Source organism: Cervus elaphus, chromosome 21, assembly GCF_910594005.1.
Source record: "Cervus elaphus chromosome 21, mCerEla1.1, whole genome shotgun sequence".
Taxonomy (NCBI): domain Eukaryota; kingdom Metazoa; phylum Chordata; class Mammalia; order Artiodactyla; family Cervidae; genus Cervus; species Cervus elaphus.
The window spans coordinates 34,565,329-34,592,560 of NC_057835.1; the positions used below are offsets into that span (position 1 = coordinate 34,565,329).

At 39.6% G+C, this 27,232-nt stretch overlaps 2 protein-coding genes across 12 annotated transcripts in view; one reads left to right on the plus strand and one right to left on the minus strand.

The window, feature by feature from the left end:
- Nucleotides 1-1,856: 1,856 nt before the first annotated feature.
- On the minus strand, nucleotides 1,857-16,807 carry COPS5 (COP9 signalosome subunit 5). 3 transcript variants are annotated; one of them, XM_043879455.1, is made up of 8 exons: nucleotides 16,681-16,807; nucleotides 13,760-13,994; nucleotides 12,810-12,938; nucleotides 12,080-12,145; nucleotides 11,484-11,569; nucleotides 7,058-7,169; nucleotides 3,740-3,888; nucleotides 1,857-2,098 (listed from the first exon to the last, which is right to left on the minus strand). In XM_043879455.1, exons 1-8 carry the CDS (start codon nucleotides 16,785-16,787, stop codon nucleotides 2,014-2,016), a joined length of 969 nt encoding a protein of 322 aa, XP_043735390.1. In that variant the 5' UTR covers nucleotides 16,788-16,807; the 3' UTR covers nucleotides 1,857-2,013. The 3 variants fall into 3 exon arrangements, with proteins under 3 accessions (XP_043735390.1, XP_043735389.1, XP_043735391.1); XM_043879454.1 differs by having other exon boundaries at nucleotides 16,221-16,698; XM_043879456.1 differs by lacking the exon at nucleotides 16,681-16,807 and adding an exon at nucleotides 16,213-16,350.
- Nucleotides 16,808-18,412: 1,605 nt separating this feature from the next.
- Nucleotides 18,413-27,232, plus strand: part of CSPP1 (centrosome and spindle pole associated protein 1) — a 108,826-nt gene continuing 100,006 nt past the window's right edge. For 7 of the 9 annotated variants that reach the window (XM_043879459.1, XM_043879460.1, XM_043879462.1 and 4 more), the window contains exon 1: nucleotides 18,425-18,557. The gene's annotated coding sequence lies outside the window, so the exon portion shown is untranslated. Of the gene's footprint in view, nucleotides 18,558-27,232 lie in introns of all 9 variants that reach the window. The other 2 variants (XM_043879464.1, XM_043879467.1) reach the window with 1 other exon arrangement.

Sequence of the window (27,232 nt, forward strand, 5' to 3'; positions counted from 1 at the left end):
CAGCACGCCAGGCTTCCCTGTCTATCAATAACTCCCGGAGCTTGCTCAAACTCATGTCCATTGAGTTGGTGATGCCATCCAACCATCTCATCCTCTGTCATCCACTTCTCCTCCCACCTTCAATCTTTCCCAGCATCATGGTCTCTTTCAGTGAGTCAGCTCTTCACATTAGGTGGCCAAAGTATTGGAATTTCAGCTTCAACAGCAGTCCTTCCAATGAACACCCAGGACTGGTCTCTTTTAGGATGGACTGGTTGGATCTCCTTGCAGTCCAAGGGATTCTCAAGAGTCTTCTCCAACACAACAGTTCAAAAGCATTAATTCTTTGGTGCTCAGCTTTGTAGTCCAACTCTCACATCCATACGTGACCACTGGAAAAACCATAGCCTTGACTAGATGAACCTTTGTTGACAAAGTAATGTCTCTGCTTTTTAATATGCTGTCTAGGTTGGTCATCACTTTCCTTCCAAGGAGTAAGCGTCTTTTAATTTCATGGCTGCAGTCACCATCTGTAGTGATTTTGGAGCCCAGAAAAATAAAGTCAGCCACTGTTTCCCCATCTATTTGCCATGAAGTGATGGGACTGGATGTCATGATCTTAGTTTTCTGAATGTTGAGCTTTAAACCAACTTTTTCACTTTCCTCTTTCACTTTGATCAAGAGGCTCTTTAGTTCTTCTTCACTTTCTGCCATAAGGGTGGTGTCATCTGCATATCTGAGATTATTGATACTTCTCCCGGCAATCTTGATTCCAGCTTGTGCTTCATCCAGCCCAGTGTTTCTCATGATTTACTCTGTGTATAAGTTAAATAAGCAGGGTGACAATATACAGCCTTGACATACTCCTTTTCCTATTTGGAACCAGTCTGTTGTTCCATGTCCATTTCTGACTGTTGCTTCTTGACCTGCATACAGATTTCTCAGGAGGCAGGTAGGGTGGTCTGGTATTCCCATCTCTTTTAAGAATTTTCCAGTTTGTTGTGATCCACACAGTCAAAGGCTTTGGCGTAGTTTCCAGCACACTTGAATTCTCCCTTCACAGCAGTATACTTAGGTTCTTGTTAACTTAGCTTTAGACTCCATTGTTCAGAGAATTTACAAGGTCTACCTTGTTCAGAGTATCTCCAGAGAGTAAAACTGGGCCTCATTCAGTAAAGGCACTTGGTGGATGTTTTAATGACTTAGATACCTGTGCTAGAATCTGTCTCAAATAACTTATTTGACTTTGCAGAAAATAATTTATGGTGTGACTTGGTTAATGTTTTATAGGAACATAAAAATGTTACATTAAATTGTCCTTTTACTAACAGATCAAAAGAAAGTTTGCATGCATGCATGCTAAGTCACTTCAGTCGGGTCTGATTCATTGTGACCCCATGAAGCGTAGCCCATCAGGCTCCTCAGTCCATAGGATTCTCTAGCAAGAATACTGGAGTGGGTTGCCATGCTCTCCTACAGGGGACCTTCCTGACCCGGGAACTGAACCTGTGTCACTTACATCTCCTGCATTGGGAGGCTGGTTCTTTACTACTAGCACCACCTGGGAAGCCCCCAAAATAGCCTACAGCACACTGTATTCCCAGACAGACTCCCATCCATGTACTAACCAGGCCCAACCCTGCTCAGCTTCTGAGATCAGGTACGTTCTGGGTGGTATGGCCGTAGACAAAGAAGAAGGCTTAGGCAAACTGAAACTGGCTCTGATAGTACAGCAAGTGAAATGCTGAAATCCTTTGACTAAACAGGCAAGACTCTTAAAACAGGAAAGTTCTAATATTTCTTTCTCTCATATTTTAGAACATTAAAGGATACTAGAAAAATAATGTAAACCCTCCCACAAAACAACAAAAGAACAATTTCATTTTAAAGAATTTTATTATAGGATGTTAATATTCAGGACACCTTCAGAGCACCTTATTCTTCTAATCAGATTTTTGGTAACTGGTTTTAAAGTGTTACTTGAGTATTTTTCCTCATACTGGCTTTCAGGCAAAAGTACTACTTGGTGCTTGTTTAAGAGATGTTAATTTGATTAAACAGTTTATCCTTGATAACCTGAGACATCAATCCATGGATAGCTTCTATGGTAGTTTTACAGCTAGAAAGAAAAAACATATCACATGATGTCACAAGAACTGAGAACTGTTTCAAACATGCAACTTCCCTACCCCCCCCCCCCCCAATTACATCCTTGCACCCCTAATAATGATTCTGGTCCTATTTATACTCTGCAAAACATACTGTATACCGTACCAATCTACAGTTTACTCTCTATAGTATACCATAGTGATTTTTAGCCTTCTGCATGTATTTTGATTATTTCCTAACTTATTAAATTTTTCCAAAAAAATGACAATGTAAATAGCTGATAAAATTCAAGTTATTTTATTATTTGGGGAAAGTTCTATTTTAGAAGGTTACTGAAGTTATTTATAAATCAGAAATATAGATTGATTCCAATATTACACTAAAATCTGCTTTCTCTTGTTGTTCATTAGTTGGAATTGTTTTTAAAAATTATTTTAATGAACCTTATGCTTTTTCTCCTGAAATAATCATAGACATCCTTCAAACAACTCAAAGGTAAAGTTAGGTTAGTGGATGAAGGACTTAGATTTTAGAACTGATTAAAAAAAAAAAAAAACAAACCACCAAAATTCAGAAAAGATGCAATTCTTATAAAATTACTCCCCAAAGGAAAATTCTCTACTATTGTACTACTACACTTCTCCTTCCTACTTTTCCTCCTATACAATTACATTCCCACAGTGACATTTTTGCTTCATAAGAAACTGAGATGTAAATGCAGATAAAACTATAAATCAGACACATATAAAGATAGATGAGCAAAATGACATATTCAGAGCAAGTATCAAAAGTAAGCCCTAACGTCAAAGAAAAATGTAATTTTTATCCAGGCTGCTTCCTTTATACCTTTTATTACTCACAGAGAATAAATAAATGAGGTCATTCTAACCCAAGATAGCTTCTATTCCAACACATTTCAGCCTTCCGTCTCTCTTTTCTTTCCTATCAACTAGTTCAGTTCTTCTCAAAATGGATACCAAGATATTGATTTATATAGATGTCAACATAATCTTCCTTTCCTCTCTACCCCTGTCATATTAAAATTCAAATTTTTGTGAAAGTGAATATTAGTCTTCCCAATTCTGTATGCATCTGAAGGATCATGTAATTATTTCACATGTTAGCTCAAGTTTGTTCTTAATAAATTCTTTACTGAGATTTGAGATACGAAATTACTGTATAAAGGATTATTTCAGAAAAATAATTTGAGAGATAACAATCATTTCTCTGATATTTAGGGCTTAAAACTGTAACAATTTGAAATTTGATAAACTTAAGAAATCCTAATTTAATCCTTCACAAAAGGATTAGAATAGATTAGGATATATCTTTTTGCAAAGTTTTGCTTTGGTTTTTGTTTGAAGACCCAGCAATGGACTGGTCTTCTTTCTTATACTTTATGGCTGAAGCTGGAAAAGGTGAAAGGGAGTTTTTCACAACATCACCCAGACCCATAAGCCTTTAATATTCTTACTTACTGTCTCCTAAATTTTCAAAGTTAAAACCTGCATCTGACAACCTTAAAGGTTCAAGTAAGTTAACATTTAGGTACCACTGTAAGTTATAGGTTGAACTGTAAGGAATTTGAATCCTGTTATTTACAAATCTTGAGAAAAAAAAAAGTTAGGGGTAGGAATAGATTTGTTCTCACCTGTCTCGCGTAGCTTTGGCAAGTTTGTCTTCTGACTTTCGGTCATGTGTTTCTAAACCCAACATGAAACTTCCTCGTCCCAGCTGGGCTTCTGACTGTTCTAGTTTTTCAGACAAATCAAAGACCTGACCGGTGGTATAGTCTGCATTCTATGGGGAAAATGATATTTTATCAATATACAATACTAGTCTATCACGTAAAGAAATATACATATGTAAATTTCCTTCCATATAGAATATTTCACTTACAAATAATTCTACTATGAAATCCAAGTGGATAGTCAGTGAAGTAAGAAGTCAAATTATACTTGCAAAAACTGATTCCAAAGCTCAAGCAGTTGAAGTGTAGAAATTTTCCCCTTTTATAGTTTAAAGATTAAATTTGGAATTGTCTTTTTCGACTGCTTAAATCTAATAATTTGTTATTATAAGAGGCTTTGAAGTACAGAGATTTGAGTCTAGGTTGTGGTCCTCCTGCAGATTAGCTAGGAGGCCTTGGGAGAGGTCCTTTACTTTTCTATGCCTTCCAGTCTTCTGTGAAAATGGGGGAGGATGGTGATAATTTCTACCTTAAAGCTATTGTGAGTGATGTATACAAAGCTTGTAGGACTGTTGATGACACCTAGCAAAAACTTAACAATTGTTAACTAATTTTGTTAGTTTTTCATGTTGAGCTTCCAGAATTAGTACTTATGACAACATTTAAAAAATTACATTTGTTTTAGCTTTTCTAATTACAAAATTAATCGTTATACAGAAAATGTAGAGCAGTATATATATATATATACACACATATATATATATGTATGTATGTATGTAAAAGAAAATACCTACCATCCCCTCCACCTAGCTATAACCACAATTTTTTTTTAGAGTATTGCTATATACTCACATGAGCTTCCCAGGAGGTGCTACTGGTAAAGAACCCGCCTGCCAATATAGGAGACATAAGAAACGTGGGTTTGATCCCTAGATTGGGAAGATCCCCTGGAGGAGGGCATGGCAACTCACTCCAGTATTCTTGCCTGCAGAATCCCATGGACAGAGGAGCCTGGTGGGCTATGTATAGTCCAGGGTCACGAAGAGTTGGCACATGCACACCCACATTTGGTAAACTGAAATATTCTATATACTGCTGATATTTCATAATTTTAAAAACCAAAAGTTTAATAATTACATATGTACACTTAAGTGTACTTAAGTGTACTATTTTTTGAAAGTTTCTACTGGAATGTCTTTATGTTATTCTATTTGCTCAGTCTGTAAGATACTGTAAAGGCAGTATAGTTCAGTCACAAGACATTTTAAAAACATTTGCTGTCATCATAGTTACTACAAAGAGCCCTTTAAAATGCTACCAGCTTTCCAGTGATTTTACAAACTTATGATAATTTTTTAAACAAGCAATTATATTCACTTTGTCTGGATCTAAATGGTTTAGGTCACCAATACATCCTTCCCCAGCAGATTTGGGAAAAAACCCTAATGTTTGTAGATCACTTCACATCTAGAAGATTTAACTGCAGATTTAAAAATGTGGGATGGCAGAAACAGTTATACTATTAAAATGAAAAAAGAAACCAATTACATTTCAAACAGAAAAAACTAATATAAATCAAAAGTAACTTTTTTCTGGTAGCTTTTAGATTACATGCTTTAGCTGTAAAGGGAAAGAGATGACATACATTTATTTACATATTTTTTTCTTAGAATGCTGTAATGTACTAGGTATTAAACTACACCAAAAAAGGAGGAAATATAATTTAACCTTTTCTGGATTATTAATGTCCTCAGTGTATGCAGTGCTAGAATACAGGGGCAGCCACAGGCTGAGTAAGTAGAGCTGGCTGCTTTTGTACAAAGGTTCAGACAGCTCCAGTCTTACTGCTTCCTGCCCATGCCATCATGTGTCACTTCTGGCTGCTATCAGCATACTTGCCTCTAAGGAAACATGACACATGAGGCATTTAGCAGTGCTAGGTACATAGAAAACATTTAATAAATGTTTGCTATTATGATCACTCTCCTTCTTTCTAATTTACTATTTTTGACTGTTGAGGATAAGAAATAAGAAAAAAAATATAGTAAATTCATAGTAAATGTGTTCAAGTGAGGTTTTTACCCATGAGTACAATGAATCAAATGAGCAAAAAATAATTTATTGAGGCTTTATTATATGCCTAGTACTTTGCTAATTACTATATATATATTTCATATAATTCTCAGTGTACTTAACAATGTAGGTATTATTATCATTGGGCCCAAGAAAGGCTCAGACACATTAAATAATGCTGTGAAGGTCACACACAGCTAGTAAAATGGCAGACTTGTTTCTGAACTGAGTTTATCTTATTCCAAATTTTGTGGTTCTAACCACTATACTATACTGTACTATATGAAGTGGCTTACTTTAAAAAAAGAAAAAAAAGATAAAACTGTTCCTTAACTAAGATCTAGGTAGAAGTTTCTATCCTCTTCTAGGTATTAGATTTTAATGATATATTGGAAAATATTGACTTTTTCTTTTTTGGTGATAGCAGCAATCTACTTGCTATAAGGTAGTGATATTCTGATTTCTTTTGGGGACATTCTTAGTTCAAGTGCTCCAGAGAGTTTCTTCTACTCCAGCCCAGCAGTAAAGCACTTGCCTTGGCCCAACCACTCATGGTGTTCATTCCCTTGGCCCAGAGCAGGTTTAAGGATAGGCATGTGACCTACAAAACTCAGACACACAGTGAGGCTTTGCCTGGGAATATGTTGAGTGGTGTGTGTGTGTGTGTGTGTATCTTGATCTTTTCTTTTGAATGTGGAATTGGGAGGTCTAAGCTAATACTGCCATCTTGATTTCACATGAAGTCTGAAACTGAAACCAATTGACCTGAAATCAAAGCTGAGAAAGGAAGACCAAGACCTCATAATACTGTCTGAATGCAAACTCAGGCTGTGCCTGAAGTCAGCCCTACTCCTGGTACTCCTGGACTTTGCAGCTTACATGATTCTCTTTATTGTTTTAGCCAGGTTGGTTGGGTCTCCTGTCTCTTGTAACTAGAGTCCTACCTGAAGACACACAACAAAGAACACTATTGGCATTTTTCTCTAACTAAGTCAGAGGTAGTCTCACCCTCATCTCGTCTCAATAGTACACAGTACAGATCCTGGCTTGGCCTGATATTCCAATCCACCTCTGGTCATGCAGAATCTGCCCCCAAGCCTACCATCTTGGCAAAGTCAGTCTTTCCATGAAAAAGAGTTTCAGATATGAAACAAATTATGTTGATTGATAAAATTCAGACACATTCTTTGCAAGCATAGTACTTACTGTAAGCAAGCTAGAGGAACTCAGCGTATTCACCCAGTATTTATTCCACAAAAGTTCAAGCAATTTCCGATCCAAAGAGGATTTGAAATATGAGACTTCTAAGGCATAGTATCTACGAAACAAAACCACAAATCTAGTAAGTAAAAAACATTCAACCACATCACATAAAGGTTATGGCCAGATTTAAGTTAATTACATTTTATATCCAAATAGTCATGCTTTAATTTTTAGTCCAACAGAATAACGGGTAAACCTGGTTTCCTTACTCTTCAGGGGGGTGGTTTCAATTCAGTTAAGCAAATATTCTCGTGTAATATTTCTCCCCTCTGTAAAGCCCAGAAATTCTCAAAAAATTATTAGTAACTAATCAAAATTTCTGAATGACATGTATTTACCCATGTCACTGACTTCATAAATTTCAGCCAACAGTAATGAACTGCCTCTCTCCAAAGTTAGCTATAACTTTTGTTAGGCTTTTAAAAATACCAAAAATGACATGTAGATTCTTGATTCCTCCCTTTCTAATCCCCTAATCAGGACCAACTGTTTTTTGGAAAAGCAAAACTTAAAGGTTGGTCATTAAAGCTTATAAAAGAATTGCTGCTGCTTCTAAAGGTGCCTAATTTATAATCAGGGATAGCAAGGGAAATTTGGTTAAATGTCTGAAAAACTTATTTTTTTTTTAAGTAATAAATACTTAAATATGTCACTATGTTATAAAGAAATACAAGGGACTTCTCCACCTTAAGGAGCTTACCATTTTCATGGGACATGTGGGATGAATCCATGAGAAGTATAAATATAATGATATATGTTGAGTAACAGTAAGTGATGTTATAGTGCATATTTAAAATTAATCATCAGCCAATTAAATGTTGGTGATAGTGAGTACTCTCAGTATAGACAGAACAGCCTGAGAAGCCCCAGGGAAAAGGCAGGATTTCAAGTAACCCTGACATGAGTCTATAGTGTGGCTATGTTAAAAGCAAGGAGGAAGCCTAAGGCCTGCCCTGACTCACAAAAAGGAAAGTCATGAAAGGAACAATAAGTTAATCAGCCTGCCTGGACAGTTTAGTGGGAGCAGGATTTTGTGAGGGAAACCTAGAAAGCTATGTTGGGGTCTGGCTGGCAGAGGACATTACATAAAAGGCTAAGAAATTATCTTCTAGGTACGTGGGACTCATGGAAGGTGTCTGAGCAGATCAATGATATAGCCGTTTATATCAGTGTTTGAGAAAGCTGGCTGTGGTAAGATGTGTCAGAGGAGAAACGGGAGGCGGGGAGACCACAAAGGATGCCACTGCAGTGGGGCAGATGTCAGGAGAAAAAGGCCTCCCTCTCAGGTTAGTGGTGTCAAAGATAAAGGCACAGGGACACAACAGAAATGTGTGTTCTTTCAATTCAGGAGTGAAGAAATTTAAAGAGTAAGAATTTAAAGACAATTCTAAGTAAGGGCTTTATAAAGATTAAGATACCCCTGCATATGTGTAGATGAAAAGGACACAGCTATAGTGAAATGTGGAAGTGGGATATGGAAACAGTGTATTTCTTGAGCACTTATGTCCTGGCGCTTTATATATATTCTCATTTAATCTTTCCTACAACCACCACAGGAAAGATTTATTATTCCCATTCTAGGCCGAAGAAACAACTCTAGAATAAAGACTGGTTCAACACCACAGAAAGTGGCAGCAAAAGGATATGATATTATGTCTGTTATCAAAACCTCATGGTCTAACTTATTGTTATATCCAGAGTGTAGACATTTAAGACATTGTTTAAGAAGTGAGGCCCTGGGAGTTGAGACAGTTAGGTATGGGGAGAGGAGGCAAGGGCTCAGGTGGAAAGGTCAGATTTAGAAACGACAGGTTGTACCTCTGATACTTTAGGGGAAAAAGAGGATGAGTAGAGCAAAAGATGTAGATTATAAAGGATGGAAAAAAAGGGAGCTCAAACTGGAGGGTCTAGAATAGACTTTTATGTTTTAAAATTTATGGATCACCTTAATGTTATTACTGTCTTAATTCCGTAGGCTGATGCAATGAAATTTTTTGGTCTAATATTAGCTGCAAATCTCAGTAGCAGAGTTGAAAGCAAGAAGAATATTCAAAATTACTCGTGGAGCTAAATCCTCATCTTCTGTACAGGAAGTCAATAATAGATACTGCCTAGAACTGAAAATCAAGAAGTAGCACTATCAGCATGCTGTTTGATGTTAATGGGGTAAATACTTAAACGAAGTATAACTATAATAGTTTAAGTGATTCCTCTGGGGGTGGGGGAAAGGGAATGGTACTTTCATAGAACCAGTTGATCCTTTAAACTATGTGCTTGTATAACATTGATAACATACAAGCTAATTTAAAAAACCCGTTGTGTCCTATTTTTACTAAGGCTCTTCAAAGTTAAATATATTTAATATCTGTATTAGATTCTATGTTGAAAATGAACTTTGGATTATTATCTAGAATTTAAAGTAGGAAAGAAAAAAGATCAGTGTAAACTACAAATTATAGCTCATTGTCAAATGATTTAGGAAATGATCTATAATGAGTCTGCTCTTAAGTTGGCACTATGTTTCATTGAAGATTTGAAATAAAAATAAGCAACTTATCTGCCCTATTAAAAAAGTTTACTCTTTATTTAGGAACTGGTCCTAAGTAAGAGAGTATCTTTGAACATCCTGCTTATTCCAGGTTCAAAATTCTAGGCTCTAGCAATGCAGGTAGTTAGAAAGCAGCAACTCTTCTTAGACAGGCTCATTTCTCAGAAGAAACAGGAAATGCAGGTTTGTTTGGGTACAGAAAGCACAGTATGCCTCACAGTCTTTTTTGTTTCAAAAGCTGCTGCTCGTGATGAGAGAAGTAGAATAGGTATTAAAGGTATAAATTTTTGAAATTGCAACTCAATATAAATGAAAAAAATTCACTGTTAACTCTGAAAGTGAAAGTATTACAGCAAAGATGTCCTCATGCTTAGGAGCAATTCTCTCAAACAGGAATGGCTTAAATTCTTTTCAATAGAGCAAATTAAGTGATTTAATTACAAACCTCTCATTGAAAAATAAAAATCTTTTTTTTCCAGAAGTATGCCAAGGATGACTGAAATCAGACATATTTAAAAATTAAATTCTAGAAATTCGGGTATTTTCTAGGAATTCTGAACAGAAAAATAAGAGCAGTGGTAGCACACAAGTAGTAAAGTATTCCCGGAAGTTAGGGTAGGAGGTGTAGAGAAGGGACAGCAGTAATCAGTTAGGAAAAACTTTTTTTTTATTTTTAGGGGGATGCCCACACTTCTATGTACCATAACCTATTTTAATTGTTAGGATATAGCATGAAGTTCACATTCTAATGAGGTCAATAAGAAGGAAGCAAAAACATATCAGAGAGTCACAAGTGCTAAGAAGAAGAATGAAGCCGGGAAAGGTAAGAGTGACTAGAAAGTGCTAACTGAAATAGGGTGACCCTTAAATAGACACTCGCGACTGAAATAGTGAGTCACATGGAAATAAGGAAGAATGTTCCAGGCAGGGGATTAGCAAGTGCAAAGGCCCCAAGGCAGGAACCAGCCTAGTACATCTGATAAACCATGATGAGGCCACTATGGCTAGAATAGACACAGCAAAGGCTTAGGGACAAGAAGTAGAGTCACTGAGATGAGCTCAGAATGATTGCAGGGGCCAGTCTACATAGGGTTGTGTGGTCCATGGTAAGCACTATAGATCTTATTCTTAATGAGACAGGAAATTACTCTGAGAAGGAAGAACATGATCAGACTTACATTTTAACAGAACCTGTTTGGCTGACAAAAGACCTTTAAGGGGTGGGGTGAAGTGCAAAACCAAGAAGACTAGCTAGAAGGCTAGTGCTCTGATTTAAGCGCCAGATGGCTGTGGCCTGGGTCAAGGTGATAGTAAGAGAGGTGATATATTTAGAAGGTGGAGAAAATTGTCTTCACTGGTTTACCAATTTAAAAAATTGAGATGTAATTCACTGTTTTAAAGGAGTATACAATTAAGTAGTTTTTGTATGACTTCTTTAACTCTTGGAGTAAAAATGTGTAGGGAGAAATTTTGCTATGTGAAAACTGGGTACATTGAGGGCTGTAGAAATTGCTAGTGTCAGGCTGGCCCTGCATACAGCTTCCTTCAACTTTTACTTTCATTAACAGGTCAAGTATCTTATACATTGATAAAACGTATATAGATGAGAGAAAGGCAAATAACATGTTAGATTAAAACAATTGTTAATAAAGATTCAAATATTATCCTAAATTTATATATTCTTACTATTATTTTAAAAGGTATTATGAAATCATTTCATCTGAATTTTTTTCTCATCTATAAAATTAGGGGCTTGGTCTGGATGATCTCTGAGGTTTCTTATGATGATTCTAGCGTCAGATACATTTTTAAATGACTTACTGCTTGCAGTGAACACCAAAGTCTTCTATTTTATTAAGTGGGATGGTCTGGTACTCAGAAGGTCCTTCATCCGGAGGCTTGTAGCCCTGAACAGAAATGAAGAAAATAGAAGACTTAAACACAACAGAGGAAAAACATATGTTTTTTATGTGACTTTCTGTTTATAGAAACATTCACTTGGGGGAGCCAATTACTGAACATAGATGCCTAATAAAAGAAAAGTATATTGTTTATACTCTTCCTCAACCCTATTTGGTGGCTGAAGGCTAGATTTGGCTTATAGATTAATTTTTCTTGTCCTTAGGTGATACTCACTTGTGCTCATATCTATTTCAGATTGCAGTAGATAGTAGATGGCCGTGATACACAAATCCTTATTAACAAAAGAACACTGCTTTTCTAGTAGAATTAACAACATGCAGCACAAATGTATTACCTTTTTGCTAAAGACAATTTGTGGTAGTTGGGCTTCTATTTTGTAAATACTGTTAAATTGTTTTAGGACAAAATGAGATACTAACTATAACACATCTTTAAAAATAAACCAAATATTTAAAAATCGAAAAACTATAAGAACTTGGAATTTTTCAAATTACCTTTGGGTATGTCCTGAAGGCTCCAAGATTCACTTTCCCTGCAGATATTGTTCTTGTTGGGTCAATCTACAAGAAAGATATATTTAATATCTGCTGACTTATTTGTTTAAACATTAAAAGCCTTGAAATACATATGTACATATAACATTATAGGCACACACACATAATTAAAAATAACCAATAGGGAAAAAAATAACCAAATTGGAAAATCATAGAAGTTCAACAGAATATAGAAATCTCATCATTAATTTAGAGATTAGATCTAGTTACTATACTATTTAAGAGTATTAATTAAAGATTTGCTCATCTCTTTTTCAGAAGTCTTTTTTTTTTTTAACAGATGAACAATTTCTACCTTCCTTAGAGTAACCTGAATTACATCTAAAATACTTTAAGCATAGCAAGAGCTGTTCTAGCAATTCCTGATTTAATCAATTCACTCAACATCCACCAAATGCCCACTGTGTGGAGGGAACTGAGACACAGGTGCTGTGTACATTCTCATCTAACAGAGGGCGGGAAAAGATGCAGGGAAGCTACATAACTTGTTCAGAGTCCCAGCTACAAAGAAGTGGAATTTAGATTCAAACCTAGGCTGGCACCAGAGCCTTGCTCTTTACCATACTGTTTTTATTTCCCTGTATACTGTATATACTGTTTTTATTTCCCTGTATACTGCTTTAGTAAATCTTCATGAAAATTAATTACAACTGGTTGTAAAAATACTTACTACCACTGCTACAAATGGTTCCTGGAACTGCTGATTGAGCATCTGAGTACTAACATCAATTCCAGAAAGCCAGCAGCCATAGCCAGGGTGGCTATGATACCAGCCAATTGCATTTTCAAGGCGGCCAACCTAACAAATGAAGAGAGCAAAGGAGCTTGAGGTTCCTGTTTAATCTTAGAGATTTTGTCTATTTATACAGCCCTACAGTTAAATAACAGTATGCAGAATAGTTATAGCATATGCTGCTTAAAAAAAAAAAATTTTTAGATAATACACGGTCAAGGCACAAAATTACCAAGATACATGTACAATAAGGTCATTCAGTCTCCTTCCCACCTCTTTCCCCTCAACTAGTTTCTCAGCCCAGATGTTACTGTCATAGGCTTACACACCTGTCTTCCAGTTATTCTTTGCATATAGAATATATTCTTTGCATATATGTAGATTAATAAAAACACACAATGGATAGAATACCAACAGTATTCTACACTTTGCTTTTTCACTCAACAAAATATTCTGCGATTTGTTTCATATAAATATATAGATAGCTACCTTTTAATTTGTTTTAAAGGCTGGCTGGCAGTTCATTGTGTGGGATATAATTTATTTAATCAGCTTGATATTCAGTTACATTTAGGTTATTTTCAATTTTTTGGTTTTAAACACACATAATGATTCAATATATGTATATACTGTGAAATGATCACAGTAAGTACAGTTAACATCCGATACCACATGCAGTTACAAATTTTTCTTTTCTTGTGATGAGACCTTTTAAGATCTACTCTCTCGAGAATTTTAAAAAATCCATGCTAATCTGTTACATATAGTTGAGAATAACTTAAAATATAAACTCTAATGTTGGAGGATAGTTTTAGGTTTAGAATCTCAAAAATAACTATGAGACTCTTAACTTGCAGTCACCAAACGTCAGGGCATAGCATCTTTACCTGTTTAGCGTTTTCTATGTATGCAGCCATGTACTCATACGCAGCGGCCTGAGCGTTTACTCGGGTCTCAGTGCCCTCGACAGGCAAAGCAAAGCTGTCCATGATGATCATGGTCTCACCGTCCACCTTTCCCAGCATCAAGCCCATCACTTCCAGGTTGCCTCCTGATCTGGCATGCATCACCATTTTCAGTAGAGCCAATGCTGAGATTTTGCAGTACTTAAAGTAATGGTGACTACAAAAGAAAGGCACGGTGTAATTAACTTTCCTAAGTACAGCTGTAAGACAGTTTTTGTAGAGATTAACAAGTATTGAGGCAATTTACACTGATGGAATGGGGAGAAAGCGTATATATAGAATGAGGGAAAGAAAAACAAAGTATAAAAGGACAGAGTTCCTGAAGGGGGATGGAAATGATAAACATAATCCTGCAAATTACTTCCCATTGGGGGAAGGGAAAAGTATGAAATAATTTTAAAATATGCTAGTCGAGTAGACAGAAGGGAATTACACGACCATTTCAATAGCCTTTTTCTTCATTAATTTTGGAATCACCAAATCTAGGTTTCTGACCCTGGTTGGTCAGTTTTGCCTCATTATTCTCCGACTTAACCTTCGAGGCCTACCAGTTAAGAATGTGGGCTCTGACATCCATCTACCTAGGTTTGAACCCTTTTACTGCCATATCCTGGCTGTAACCTTGAGATAGCCACTTAATGTCTGTGCCTGTTTTCATAGAGCTGTTGTTTGGAGGAAATGAATAAAATAATATACATAAAGTGCTTGGCTTAGTGCCTGACACATACAAAACTTTTTAAGTGCCAGCTGCATTATTAACCTTTTATAGTACTCCGAGAGAACAATGTGTTGAGGGTTGTAGCTTCTCTCGAGGTATCAGTCTAAAAGTGGAAAATGTAGGCTTAAACTCTTTAGTCTTTCCGTGATCAGTATTTCAGTCTGTCATCTGTGTATGTGACTAGACTACTGTTGAATAAAATTACACCTCAGTCTCATTGATGTAGTGGAAGACATCGAGGATGACTGTAACTGGAGATACAGTCACACAGTGAGGCTGATCATTTAAAATATTCAATAGGCTATATCAATCTAAGTATGCAGCCTGCTATAGAAATAGCAGACAACCAGGCAAAATAACCAGTCTGTAAAGAGTGTCAGTGTCTTTGAGAAGTCTTTTGAAAATGTCTGCCCACAGATTTCAATCACAGCTGAAAAATATAGAGACCTGTCCTTGGGAGTAAAGACATGAATTAAAATCTTCACTCCTCTATCTACTGGGAAAAAAAGACAGTCCATTATTGTGCTTCTATTACATACATTCTAGACCCTTTTTTATACATGACCTCATCTAATCTTTCTAACATCACCAACAGATAGGTCTTTTTTCTCTTTTAGAGATTAAAAAAAAGATAAGTAAATTTCAACTAATTAGTTAAGAGTTGTGAGATTTGATTTTAGGTCTTAACTATTGTTCACTTAAGAATTCATTGCCTCCGTGTAATTATGAAGTAAGTTATTTACTGTATTTGCTTGTTTTTATATATGCAGAAAAGGAATAAAAATACAGTACTGTGTTGTCATAAAGATTTAATGACATATGGAAATTCCTAGCTCAAAACTCAGCCTGTAGTAAGTACTCAGTAAACACTGCTGAATCTGAATACCCACAGTTAAAGCTTGCCTTGTAAAAAACTGTGAGACAGATGAAATATGGTTTTTGTTGTTGACCACCACTTTCCTGTCTATCCGTTAGAGAGACTGTGTGATCTTTTTACTCTTTCCATACAATATCTGCTGTCAGGAAAGGATAAATACCGCGGTAAGGAAACCTTGGCCTGTCATCACTCCCAGGACACACGAGTTTTGCTAAGGGGCAACAACCCTTAAGTTCTATTGATATAATTTACAGCTTCTGGTAAAAAAATGGTGGAGTAAACATTGTGGGAGACTGAGTAGAGCCTCTTTGTTGTTTCTGAAATAATTACCAGCAATCAAAAAGCAATTAAGATCTAAAAGATTATAGACTAAAAAGCTGGCTCATAATTATTTTAGAGACCCTTGGATTGACTCAATATCTGAAAATAGCTGTAGTCCCAGTCTGAAATCAGCTGAAGATCCCAACAAAGTGTACAAGGCAGAGTGTGGAGTGTCTGTAACAATACGGGGGCTGAGAAGTGAAAGCCCCAAACTACCGCTTGTCGTTTTCCTCTTCCATTCTCCCAAGGCAAACGAGACAGAAAGGGGGAATCAAGCAAGCCCCAGTGGAGGGTCTTACGCTTTATTTGCGGGGATAAAAAGGTAAAACAAAATTTCTTAGACGATCCCTCTTTCTCCTTGCTGCAGAGGGAAAGACAAGCTCTCTGACTCCAACTCCCACTGCCCCTGGGTCTCTTAAAATCCCGCCACCCCTCCCTCCCCTGCGTTTCGCCAGGGACCTCCTCACTCCTTAGTCCAGGGCTTCGCCGCCAGGATTTCTTGCTGCTGTTTCTTGTCGTATTTGTAGATTTCATCAATACTCTGGGCTTCCTGCATGTTGTTGGCTAGCTCCCACGTTTTCTGGGCCATGCCACTCCCGGAAGCCGCCATCGCCGAGGAATCGGATAAGCTGTCGCCTCCGCAATCGAGACGCAACTTTACCTAGCTAGGTTTTCGGGCGTGGGCTCCGGACCCACCCCACCACAGGTGCAAACTCACACTAGGCTCTCGGGGCAGCCATGACACCCAGCACCGGAGGTGAAGTTGGTACGGACCATCCGCGGGATGGCGGGGGTCCTTGGGGGACGCGGCTATATACACAGCAGTTACACAATAGTTAAGAGGCAGAGGAGTCGTCTCATTACTGGAAAGAGAACTTATTATCTTGGAAAATTATATGTGTGAAATAAGACGAAAACAGTAATTACCTAGGGAATGGTATAGTCTTCTGCACCGGAAGAAGGGCATGTAACGTTATGCCAGAAACAGGAATTGACCTTCCTTGTTCGTCCTGCGCAGGCTCGGCCTCCGCCATGTTAAAAATGGGTAGATACTTAAAGCTGCAGTGGGGCAGAGAACTGTTTTTACGTGGGTGTAGGTACTTTTAAGATTGTTGAAAGCCAAAAAAAAAAAAAAAAAAAAGATGTTTATGGAAAAGTTGACATAGAAGTAGTTCTGAATGCCGCTTTTGAGAGAATGGTAAATGGCCTCCTAGTTTACTTCCCGGTGAATCATTGCACATGCGTAAAGCCCTTTGACTTGTAGTGGTTTGGCGCTAAACTTTCCTAGAGGGGCGTTCTCTAGCGTCCCAAGGTGGCCATGGAAACTCGTGAATGGCTATGATCGTGCCTTTTGGCGCGTTTGTAAAAATTAACATCTATACGAGCTATTAGTGTTTTGCAAGTGTCCAGTACCCACTTCTTGAAACAGTTTACAGTTTAATCTACATTCCACTGTGGAACCAGTTCTGTCCCCTAAGCCGAATTAATTTAGGGGGAATATGTTGTCACCTAAGAGTTAATACAGTGTTTAATTATTTCAGTTATTTCCTTGTTTTAGGTATTCTTCTTTCTTCTCCTATCCCCCATTCCACACTAGATTCTAAGTTCCAAAACACAGGGACCGGTGTCTCTATTCCTTGTTTTATCCCCAATACCTACCATAGATGCTCAGTGTTTATATTACTGGGAAAAATAAAGGGGTGGAGGGGGGTGGAGTTTCACCTCTGCAACTTCAACTTTTAGTTACCTTGAAACTTTGCATAAGGGGTCAGCGTTGCCTGGAGTGCTTTCCCCTTACTTTTCTAACTGGGAGCTCATATTAATATTTAAAAACAGAGCTCAAAGATCTCTACCATGCAATCATTCTCAACTTCTTTCTCTCTCCAGTCATCTTCCTTCCACGACGTCTCTAAATGTCTGTAGGTGCTTCTGTAACTGTTACACATTGAAATAATGTATTTGTTTACTTGGAAGTTTTTCTTTTCACTGTAAGCGGGTGCACTCTGCTCTGAGTTGTATCCTCCATTCCTAGAAAAGTGTGTGACATTTAGTTAAGACAAATATATAGGAATTAGGGAATCCACAGCCCCGCCTGCGATTTTGACATAATCTTTTTTTTTTTTGACATTATTTTTCAAACCCTCATACAAGGTGACTTCAGGTAAAGGACCCTTATCCCCACTGGCCGGGGAAGCTAGAGATCTCTTTTCTAGTGGTGATATATGGCCACTAAGTATTCGGGTGAACTGAGTATTTTGAAATTAGTAATAAAGCCTATGTTGTAGTAATAAAGACAAAATGTTGACCAGACTCCTGAGGGAGCAGTAGTGCCCGGAGAGGTGTGCCAACAGTTTTTCTCTACCACCCCTGACTTGTCCCCCATCTGCCCCCTCCAGGCTCCCCCCAACCACCGCCCCCAGGCTCTGAACAGAGGCCAGCTGGGGCTTGGAAGGTTTGAAGTGGGCAGAATCAGTTTAGCCTGGGAAAGTGGCTCCCGCAGTTGAACAGTCTCAGGCGGAGTCCCAGTCCCAGATACGGGTGAGCCCTGCAGACTGCCGGGCGTCCATGCGGCCTCCGGGGCGGCAGGGGGCGCCCCGGGCCGCGAGCCTCTGCCCCGCGGCCGTAGTTGGGAGGGGCCACGCCCGGCCGTTGGCGAAGGGCGGGCGGAGGGCTCGGCCCGAGAGGCGGAGCCCGGGCGGCTTGTCACACCGTTCCCGCGCTGGGCGACCGCCGTCACTTCGGACTGCGGCGAAGAGCCGCGCTAGAACGCTGTGCTGTTCCCCGACGCCAGCCCGCTTGCCTGAGTAAGCGTCCGTCGGCCGCTGTGGGGAGCGGGCCTGTCGGGGTGTGGCCGGGCTTGGAGGGCGTCCCGGGGCTGGGTTCGCGGCTGAGGGCCTCGCTGGGGGCGGAGGTCTGGCAGCGGCCAGGCTGGCCAAGGTCCTGGGGTTACCTGGGTTGGGGTGGGGTTCCCTGCGTACTGGGGTCTCGTGGCCGCCGGCCTGGGGTTGGAGTCTAGCAGCTGCGGGCCCGGGGATCCCGGACCACTCTGGGGTCTCGCTGCAGTGTGGCTGGGGGCGGTGCTCTGTTCCCGGGTTGCCCTGTGAGTGAGGGTCTCGCCGTCGCCAGACGTGCCCAGGGCGGTGCCTTGGTTACGCGGTCTGGACTCCGGGCCGCAGCTACCACCGCCGCCGCCCCGGGTGCTGTTGAGATCCGGTTGCCTGACAACGCGTTGACGCTTCCCGAGGAGACTGCCACCCACGGCGCCGGCACCCGGAGACCAGCTGCGCCTCGGTTCTCGTGCCTGTCCTCCCCATCAGCCGCTCTCCGCTGCTTGCCTGTGCCTGCCGAAGCACCTTTCCTTTAATTGGGGTTAATGGTTAACGTTTATTGAGTGTTGTGTCCCAGCGCTGTTTCTCAGTGCTTTGCTTTGCAAGTAAAATTGGTTTCCCACAGCCCTGTGAGGTCGGCGCTATTATTATCCAGTTTTCCTTGAGCTTGAACCAGTTGTTTCTAATTGCCTTGATTCCTGCGATTGGAATCACGTTTGCAATAACTTAGCACTGGGATTCATTCTTTGAGAGAGGCTGGGTTTCAAGATTATAGGATGAAGTTTAGCTTGAGTTTCTGGGAAGACTAATTTCTATAGTAAGCCACTACCTCGATTCCAAACACCTCTGGAAATGAAGGAGTCTAATAGTAACCTATGGTTTTTCCAGTGGTCATGTATGGATGTGAGAGTTGGACTATAAAGAAAGCTGAGCGCCGAAAAATTGATGCTTTTGAACTATGGTGTTGGAGAAGACTCTTGAGAGTCCCTTGGACTGCAAGGAGATCAGTCCTGGGTGTTCACTGGAAGGACTGATGCTGAAGCTGAAACTCGAGTACTTTGGCCACCTCACGCGAAAAGTTGACTCATTGGAAAAAGCCCTGATGCTGGGAGGGATTGAGGGCAGGAGGAGAAGGGGACGACAGAGGATGAGATGGTTGGATGGCATCACCGACTCGATGGACATGGATTTGAGTAAACTCCGGGAGTTGGTGATAGACAGGGAGGCCTGGCGTGCTGCGATTCATGGGGTCGCGAAGAGTCGGACACGATTGAGCGACTGAACTGAACTGAATAGTAACCAATATGAGTTTGTAAAAAGCCACTTATCCTCAGACAGGGTTCAACTTTATATGAATGAATGGCTTTTCATGTTCATAAGCAAAAAGGAATCCTATGGTAACCCGTAAAATATTGCTTTCTTTTCTGCATATTTCTTCTTGCTAGGAGTGCACTGACTTTCTGATGGTTAAGTGTATGCTGAAGTGCTCCCCAGGGAGGAAATTTTGAGTCTCCTTCACACGTGGCGCTAGTGGTAAAGAACACCTCCTGCCAGTGCAGGAGACCTAAGAGAGAGGGTTTGATCCCTGTGTTGGGAAGATCCCCTGGAGGAGGGCTTGGCAACCCACTCCAGTATTCTTGCCTGGAGAGCCCCATGGACAGAGGATCCTGGAGGTCTACAGTCCATGGGGTTGCACAGAGTCGGACATGGCTGAAGTGACTTAGCACCCAGGCACGCAGTACAGATAACCCAGTGGAAGGGAGCAGGTGGTTTTAGAAAGGATAAATTGAAAAAAGGTGCTTTCACTGAATGGATCTGGTTGTGCCTTCCACACACACAGACACACACACAGGCATAATGATGGATTGCTTAGAATGAGTTCTCTGGGATTGCTTTTTCCCTCTAGGTTTTTCTTTAAATTAAAACTTCAGTTTTGAGTCACTTAGTTGGCTGTTGCATCAAATGATTGGTTTTACAGGTTGTCTTCTAGTGATGGCAGATGGGATCAGCATAGCCACAGGTGCTCCGTTGCTAATACCTATCCTATGAAATAACATCTCCCCCCACCCCCCACTGGAGAATCATTTAAGAGTTCTTTGGACTTCATCTTCAAAAGTAGCCAGAAAATTCAAGTGACAGGTTAACCCAGAAAATCTTTTGCAGTTAGTGAAATAACTAAAAACATCCAGAATACCACACACACAGTTCAGGTGATGCTGGTATAGTGATGGGACAGCGGTGATTGTAGAATGAAAGTAGTTAGCATGCATATTCTCTGTTGGGGAAGACTAAGGGGAAGCAGGGGGTCAGCCTAGACGAGAAATAAGTGTCTTGGGTTTAACTTTGAAATAAATTTAAAAATTGGGGGGGGGGAGGTGCTTTGAGTACAGCATTTCTCAAATGAAGTTTTTAGACTTAACCTGATTAACTATTACAGACTTTGAGTGGATTGCAGATTATCCTTTAACGTCTTTCTGACTTAAGTTCTGATTGCTTTCCTGAGTGGGAGACAAAAGTGTTTGAATAAATGTTTTGGCAATTTTGCATAACCAAAAGTTTATCTAATTTATGCTACTGTTCTTAGCACTAATGATGTATTATTAACAGTTACTAACAGACTTAGTCATGCCTTTATAAATTTATGTGCTCCCTCTGTCCTAACCCTGTTGCCTTTCTCCTCCCAGTAACGTGGTATTTACTTCTTAGCAATATTTAGAGAGATTTGTCAAAGTTTAGATACAGCCTTGGAAGTTATTCATGTGGATGTCATCTGCCAGGAGAAAAAGATTTAGCACCTTTCATTAGGTGGAAAGATCTTCACGTGGATGGGAAATGAAAAACGTTGTCTTGGTTCAGCTCAGAACTCCCTTTTATCTTCTAAGGCTTTTTCACAGGTTCCCCCCTGCATATATAATCACTCCCTGCTATTCTGTTCTCTTGCACTAGGGTCTCTTTTTCCTGACAACCTCTTTTTTTTTTTTATAGCTTTAAAAAGCATTTTAAAAACTACTAACCCTTTTTTACCAACATGGACTCTACTCTGAATTCCAGATGTATTCAGATTGTTTTCTTGATACCACTATTGGATCCTTTATGGGTGGGTACCTCACATCAACCCCAGTCTGGCTAGACTGTGAGCCAGTGTGGCAGGGGACATAATGTCCCCAAATTTGAGGGCAAGGATCATATATCACACTTTTCATTCCCCTAGCATCTAGAACAATGTCCTTCTTTGGGATGGGAGTTACTTTCCCTTCCTAATACTTCCATAAAGTGAAAAAGTGAAAGTGAAGTCGCTCAGTCGTGTCCGACTCTTTGCGACCCCATGGACTATAGCCCACCAGGCTCTACGGTCCATGGGATTCTCCAGGCAAGAATACTGGAGTGGGTTGCCATTTCCTTCTCCAGGGGATCTTCCCGACCCAGGGATCAAACTCAGGTCTCCCGCATTGCAAGCAGACCCTTTAACCTCTGAGCCACCAGGGAAGCCCTAGGGTGGAAATTTGCGCTTCACCAGAGAGAGAAAGAATGGGAACAATATTTTCCCTTCCCTTTGTGGTTATGAGATTGGGAGAAGGCAGCAGGCATACTCAGTTCTTTCTGGTTTCTCTGTTTTTTGGATTGACTCAGGTTTTTCAGAATGAATATGTTTCTGGTCAGCTTATATTACTATCTATATAATAAGCATGAAGGGCGTATGTTTAAAATTTAAAGATATTGATTTGGATTATGATAAATAAGTATTATTTGTTGGTGACATGAATCCCAGTATACTTTGGATGATACATGTATACAAAGACTATGAAGATATAATGAGAATTAATATTAGTAAAACAGTTGTGATTTATTGATTTATTTTAATTAATTAGGCTTTGTCGGGTCTTGATTGTGGCATGCAGAATCTTTTTAGAGTCATGTGAAATCTCTTCTTGGGGTGCCGGGACACTGTCTAGTTGTGGCATGCAGGCTCTGGAGCACATGGTTTTGGTAGTTGCAGTACGCAGACTTAGTTGCTTCACAGCCTGTAGGATCTTAGTTTCCCAACCAGGGGTGAAACCCACGTCCCCCTGCATTTCAGGGCAGATTCTCAGTCACTGGACCACCAGGAAAGTCCCTGGCTATTGATTTCTGTGTGTCAAAGGTACCGTACACTTTGTATGTACTGAATCATTTCATTTTTTCTTCATAGCAACCCTGGACTAGATAGTTCTACTTTACAGGTGAGGAAGCAGAGGGACAGAGAAGTTAAGGAACACACTGAGGTCAATCACATAGAGTCAATCAGTGATAGAATTGGTTTCAAATCCATGTCTTTCACTTAAACTGATTTTCTGAAAACTGTTTATCATCTACATACTACATTTACAGCTACTGGGGAGAAAAACTGGTAATATCTTGGGAAAAATGTGAGTGGTGTTATATTGTAGAGTGAAGGAAGAATGAAGAATCCCATTTAGATTTCTCAGGTTGATCTTCCTTGTAACTTAATCTCAAAATTGTAAACCTTTTTTACTCTATTTTGTACTTAGACTGTATCCATTAATTCAGTCTCTATGATTCATTAATTCTTGAATAAATTTTTAATTGAAATATGTTTTATGTAACTTGTCACATGATTTTAGGAGTGAGAAGCAGAAAAATGGCCATGACAGCTAGAGGCCAGCATGTAACCAAGGGCTTGGTGTTGCTAGAAATTGGCCTGACAATACTGCTTAGACTTGGTGTTCTTCTGTTGAAGACACGCAGTTGCACAGAACATCAATATTAGACAGAGCTGCTCTGTGTCTATGGGAGAGCAAGTGAAAAACAGTGCTACTCCACAGTCATGTCCAAACACAGGTGAAACAAGAGTGTTGTCCCAGCCACAAAGTAACTAACTCCCAGTTGGTTATGATTGCTGCTGCTCTACTAGTTACATCTTTAGCCTCCCTGTGGTTAGATTTACTAAGATGTCCAATCATAGAATTATACTTACTTCCTGACAGCATGACGGAGGAGCCTGGTAGGCTGCAGTCCATGGGGTTGCTAGGAGTCGGACTAGACTGAGCGACTTCACTTTCACTTTTCACTTTCATGCATTGGAGAAGGAAATGGCAACCCACTCCAGTGTTCTTGCCTGGAGAATCCCAGGGGCAGTGGAGCCTGGTGGGCTGCCGTCTATGCGGTCGCTCAGAGTTGGACACGACTGAAGCAACTTAGCAGCAGCGGCAGCCTGACAGCATTTAGTCCTGAGCAAACATCTGCTTCCTTAAGCTAGCTAGCTAGTGTGTGCTCAGTCATGTCTGACTCTCTGCGACTCCATGGACTGTAACCTGCCAGGCTCTTCTGCCCATGGGATTTCCCAGGCAAGAGTACTGGAGTGGGTTGCCATTTCCTCCTCCAGGGGATCTTCCCGACTCAGGGATCGAACCTGTATCTCTTGCGTCACCTACAAGAAAGAGGTGGGTGGATTCTTTACCACTAGCACCTTCCTTAAGCCCTCCCCCAAATCACCTAATACAAGCCCAACCTGTGAGTCTTTCTTCAGTTCAGGTCAGTCGCTCAGTCGTGTCTGACTCTCTGTGACTCCGTGGACTGCAGCACGCCAGGCTTCCCTGTCCATCACCAACTTCTGGAGTTTACTCGAACTCATGTCTGTTAAGTCAATGATACCATCCAACCATTTTATCCTCTGTCATCCCCTTCACCTTCTGCCTTCAATCTTTCCCAGCATCAGGGTCTTTTCAGATGTGTCAGTTCTTCATGTCAGGTGGCCAAAGTATTGGAATTTCAGCTTCAGCATCAGTCTTTCCAATGAATATTCAGGACTGATCTCCTTTAGGATGGACTGGTTGGATCTCCTTGCAGTCCAAGGGACTCTCAAGAGTCTTCTCCAACACCACAGTTCAAAAGCATCAATTCTTCAGCTCTCAGCTTTCTTTATAGTCCAACTCTCACATCCATACATGACTACTGGAAAAACCATAGCTTTGACTAGACCGACCTTTCTTGGCAAAGTAATGTCTCTGCTTTTTAATATGCTGTCTAGGTTGGTCATAACTTTTCTTCCAAGGAGTAAATGTCTTTTAATTTCAGGGCTGCAGTCACCATCTGCAGGGATTTTGGAGCCCAAAAAGATAAGTCTGGCACTGTTTCCCCATCTATTTGCCTTGAAGTGATGGGATCAGATGCCATGATCTTCGTTTTCTGAATGTTGAGCTTTTAGCCAACTTTGTCACTCTCTTTCAGTTTCATCAAGAGCCTCTTTAGTTCTTCTTCGCTTTCTGCCATAAGGGTGGTGTCATCTGCATATCTGAGGTTATTGATATTTCTCCCAGCAATCCTGATTCCAGCTTGTGCTTCATCCAGCCCCGCGTTTCTCATGATGTACTCTGTATATAAGTTTAATAAGCAGGGTGACAATATACAGTCTTGACGTACTCCTTTTCCTATTTGGAACCAGTCTGTTGTTCCATGTCCAGTTCTAACTGTTGCTTCCTGACCTGCATACACATTTCTCAAGAGACAGGTCAGGTGGTCTGGTATTCCCATCTCTTTCAGAATTTTCCACAATTTGTGGTGATCCACATAGTCCAAGGCTTTGGCTTAGTCAATAAAGCAGAAATAGATGTTTTTCTGGAACTCTCTTGCTTTTTTAGTGATCCAGCGGATGTTGGCAATTTAATCTCTGGTTCCTCTGCCTTTCCTAAATCCAGCTTGAACATCTGGAAGTTCACGGTTCATGTACTGTTGAACCCTGGCTTGGAGAATTTTGAGCATTACTTTACTAGCGTGTGAGATGAGTGCAATTGTGCGGTAGTTTGAGCATTCTTTGGCATTGCCTTTCTTTCGAATTGGAATGAAAACTGACCTTTTCCAGTCCTGTGGCCACTGCTGAGTTTTCCAAACTTGCTGGCATATTGAGTGTAGCACTTTCACGTCATCATCTTTTAGGATTTGAAATAGCTCAACTGGAATTCCATCACCTCCACTAGCTTTGTTTGTAGTGATACTTCCTAAGGCCCACTTGACTTCACATTCCAGGATGTCTGGCTCTAGGTTGGTGATCACACCATCGTGATTACCTGGGTCATGAAGATCTTTGTTGTATAGTTCTCCTGTGTATTCTTGCCACCTCTCCTTAATATCTTCTGCTTCTGTTAGGTCCATACCATTTCTGTCCTTTATTGAGCCCATCTTTGCATGAAATGGTATCTCTAATTTTCTTGAAGAGATCTCTAGTCTTTCCCATTCTATTGTTTTCCTCTATTTCTTTGCATTGATTGCTGAGGAAGGCTTTCTTACCTCTCCTTGCTATTCTTTGGAACTCTGCATTCAAATGGGTATATCTTTCCTTTTCTCCTTTGCTTTTTGCTTCTCTTCTTTTTTTTTTTTGCTTCTCTTCTTTTCATAGCTATTTGTAAGGCCTCCGCTGACAGCCATTTTGCTGTTTTGCATTTCTTTTTCTTGGGGATGGTCTTGCTCCCTGTCTCCTATACAATGTCTATAGTTCATCAGGCACTCTGTCTATCAGATCTAGTCCCTTAAATCTATTTCTCACTTCCACTGTATAATTGTTAACACCTTCTTAATAAGATACTCCAGAGTTCCCCATGGTGGCATTGACATCCCTCAATTTGATGAGTAATAATCCAGCTAGTTTAACTATAGTAATGTTCCTGGTGTTCTCTGGAGGGTATTACCAGAAGGTGGCTTATTAGTATTTTTGACTCTTCAATCTTGAGATATTATACTCTGATCAGGTTAGACAGCAGGGCAAAATTAGAGATAATTAAACGTACTTATATGTACTAAATTTTATATTTTAACTATGGCATCTTGTAAAAATATTTACTTATTTATTTATTTTGGGTGTGCCTTGTCTTAGTTGGGGCCTGTGAACTTAGTTGCACCATGTGGGATCTAATTTCCTGACAAGAGACTGAACCTGAGCCTCCTGAATTGGGAGGGCTGAGTCTTAGCCACTGGACCACCATAAAGTCCCAGCTAAGGTATTGATGTATTTTATGCTCACTACCACTGCTTAAAAATGTTTTATTGCTATGATAACTGTTCAGTGAAATCAGTTCTAGAATTTATAATTGATGTTAAGTTATTGTAATAAAGAGAAATCCACTTATTTATAAATTCAAAGTCTGGTTAGAATTAAGAAATGAACATGTTAAACTGATAATTATTAACAGACCTTAATTAACTGATTAACAGAGTGAAAGAGGCCTGTTAAACAGTTTTTCTTTTTAGATTTAAAGACATTTCTGCTTAAATTCTTTATAAAATTGTATAGCAAATTATATTATTATATATGTATCATCCCATCATTATCTTTTATTTTTTTCAGACATAAAATACTTAGGAAATTAGGTTTTAAAACATGACTTTCACTTGAAACTACTGTTTGCTGTTGAACTGTTTTGAATTTTTATTAGGAAAAGCTCTTTTGTGAAAAACTGCACTTAACTATTCTTGGTTTGCAATATATTTTGCTAAGGCCACATTTTCAAATCAGTGTTATTTTTGGAAGTAAATAATAAAATGAAGTTCACATTATGTACTACTTAGCTATAATAATATAAGTTTCAACATACTTCTTTTAGGTAAAACTTGCTTTTCTACATTTCTCCAAATTATTATTGTCCTCCTCCAGACATTAA

Bases quoted from the DNA above. Each gene is read 5' to 3' on its own strand.
- COPS5 (XM_043879454.1), bottom strand. From the start codon at position 16,363: ATGGCGGCTTCCGGGAGTGGCATGGCCCAGAAAACGTGGGAGCTAGCC. The intron at 12,939-13,759 runs GTAAAGATGCTA...TTCATTTGTTAG, and splicing joins ACATAGAAAACGCTAAACAG to GTTGGCCGCCTTGAAAATGC. The intron at 11,570-12,079 runs GTAATTTGAAAA...ATTTCTGTTCAG, and splicing joins CCTTCAGGACATACCCAAAG to GGCTACAAGCCTCCGGATGA.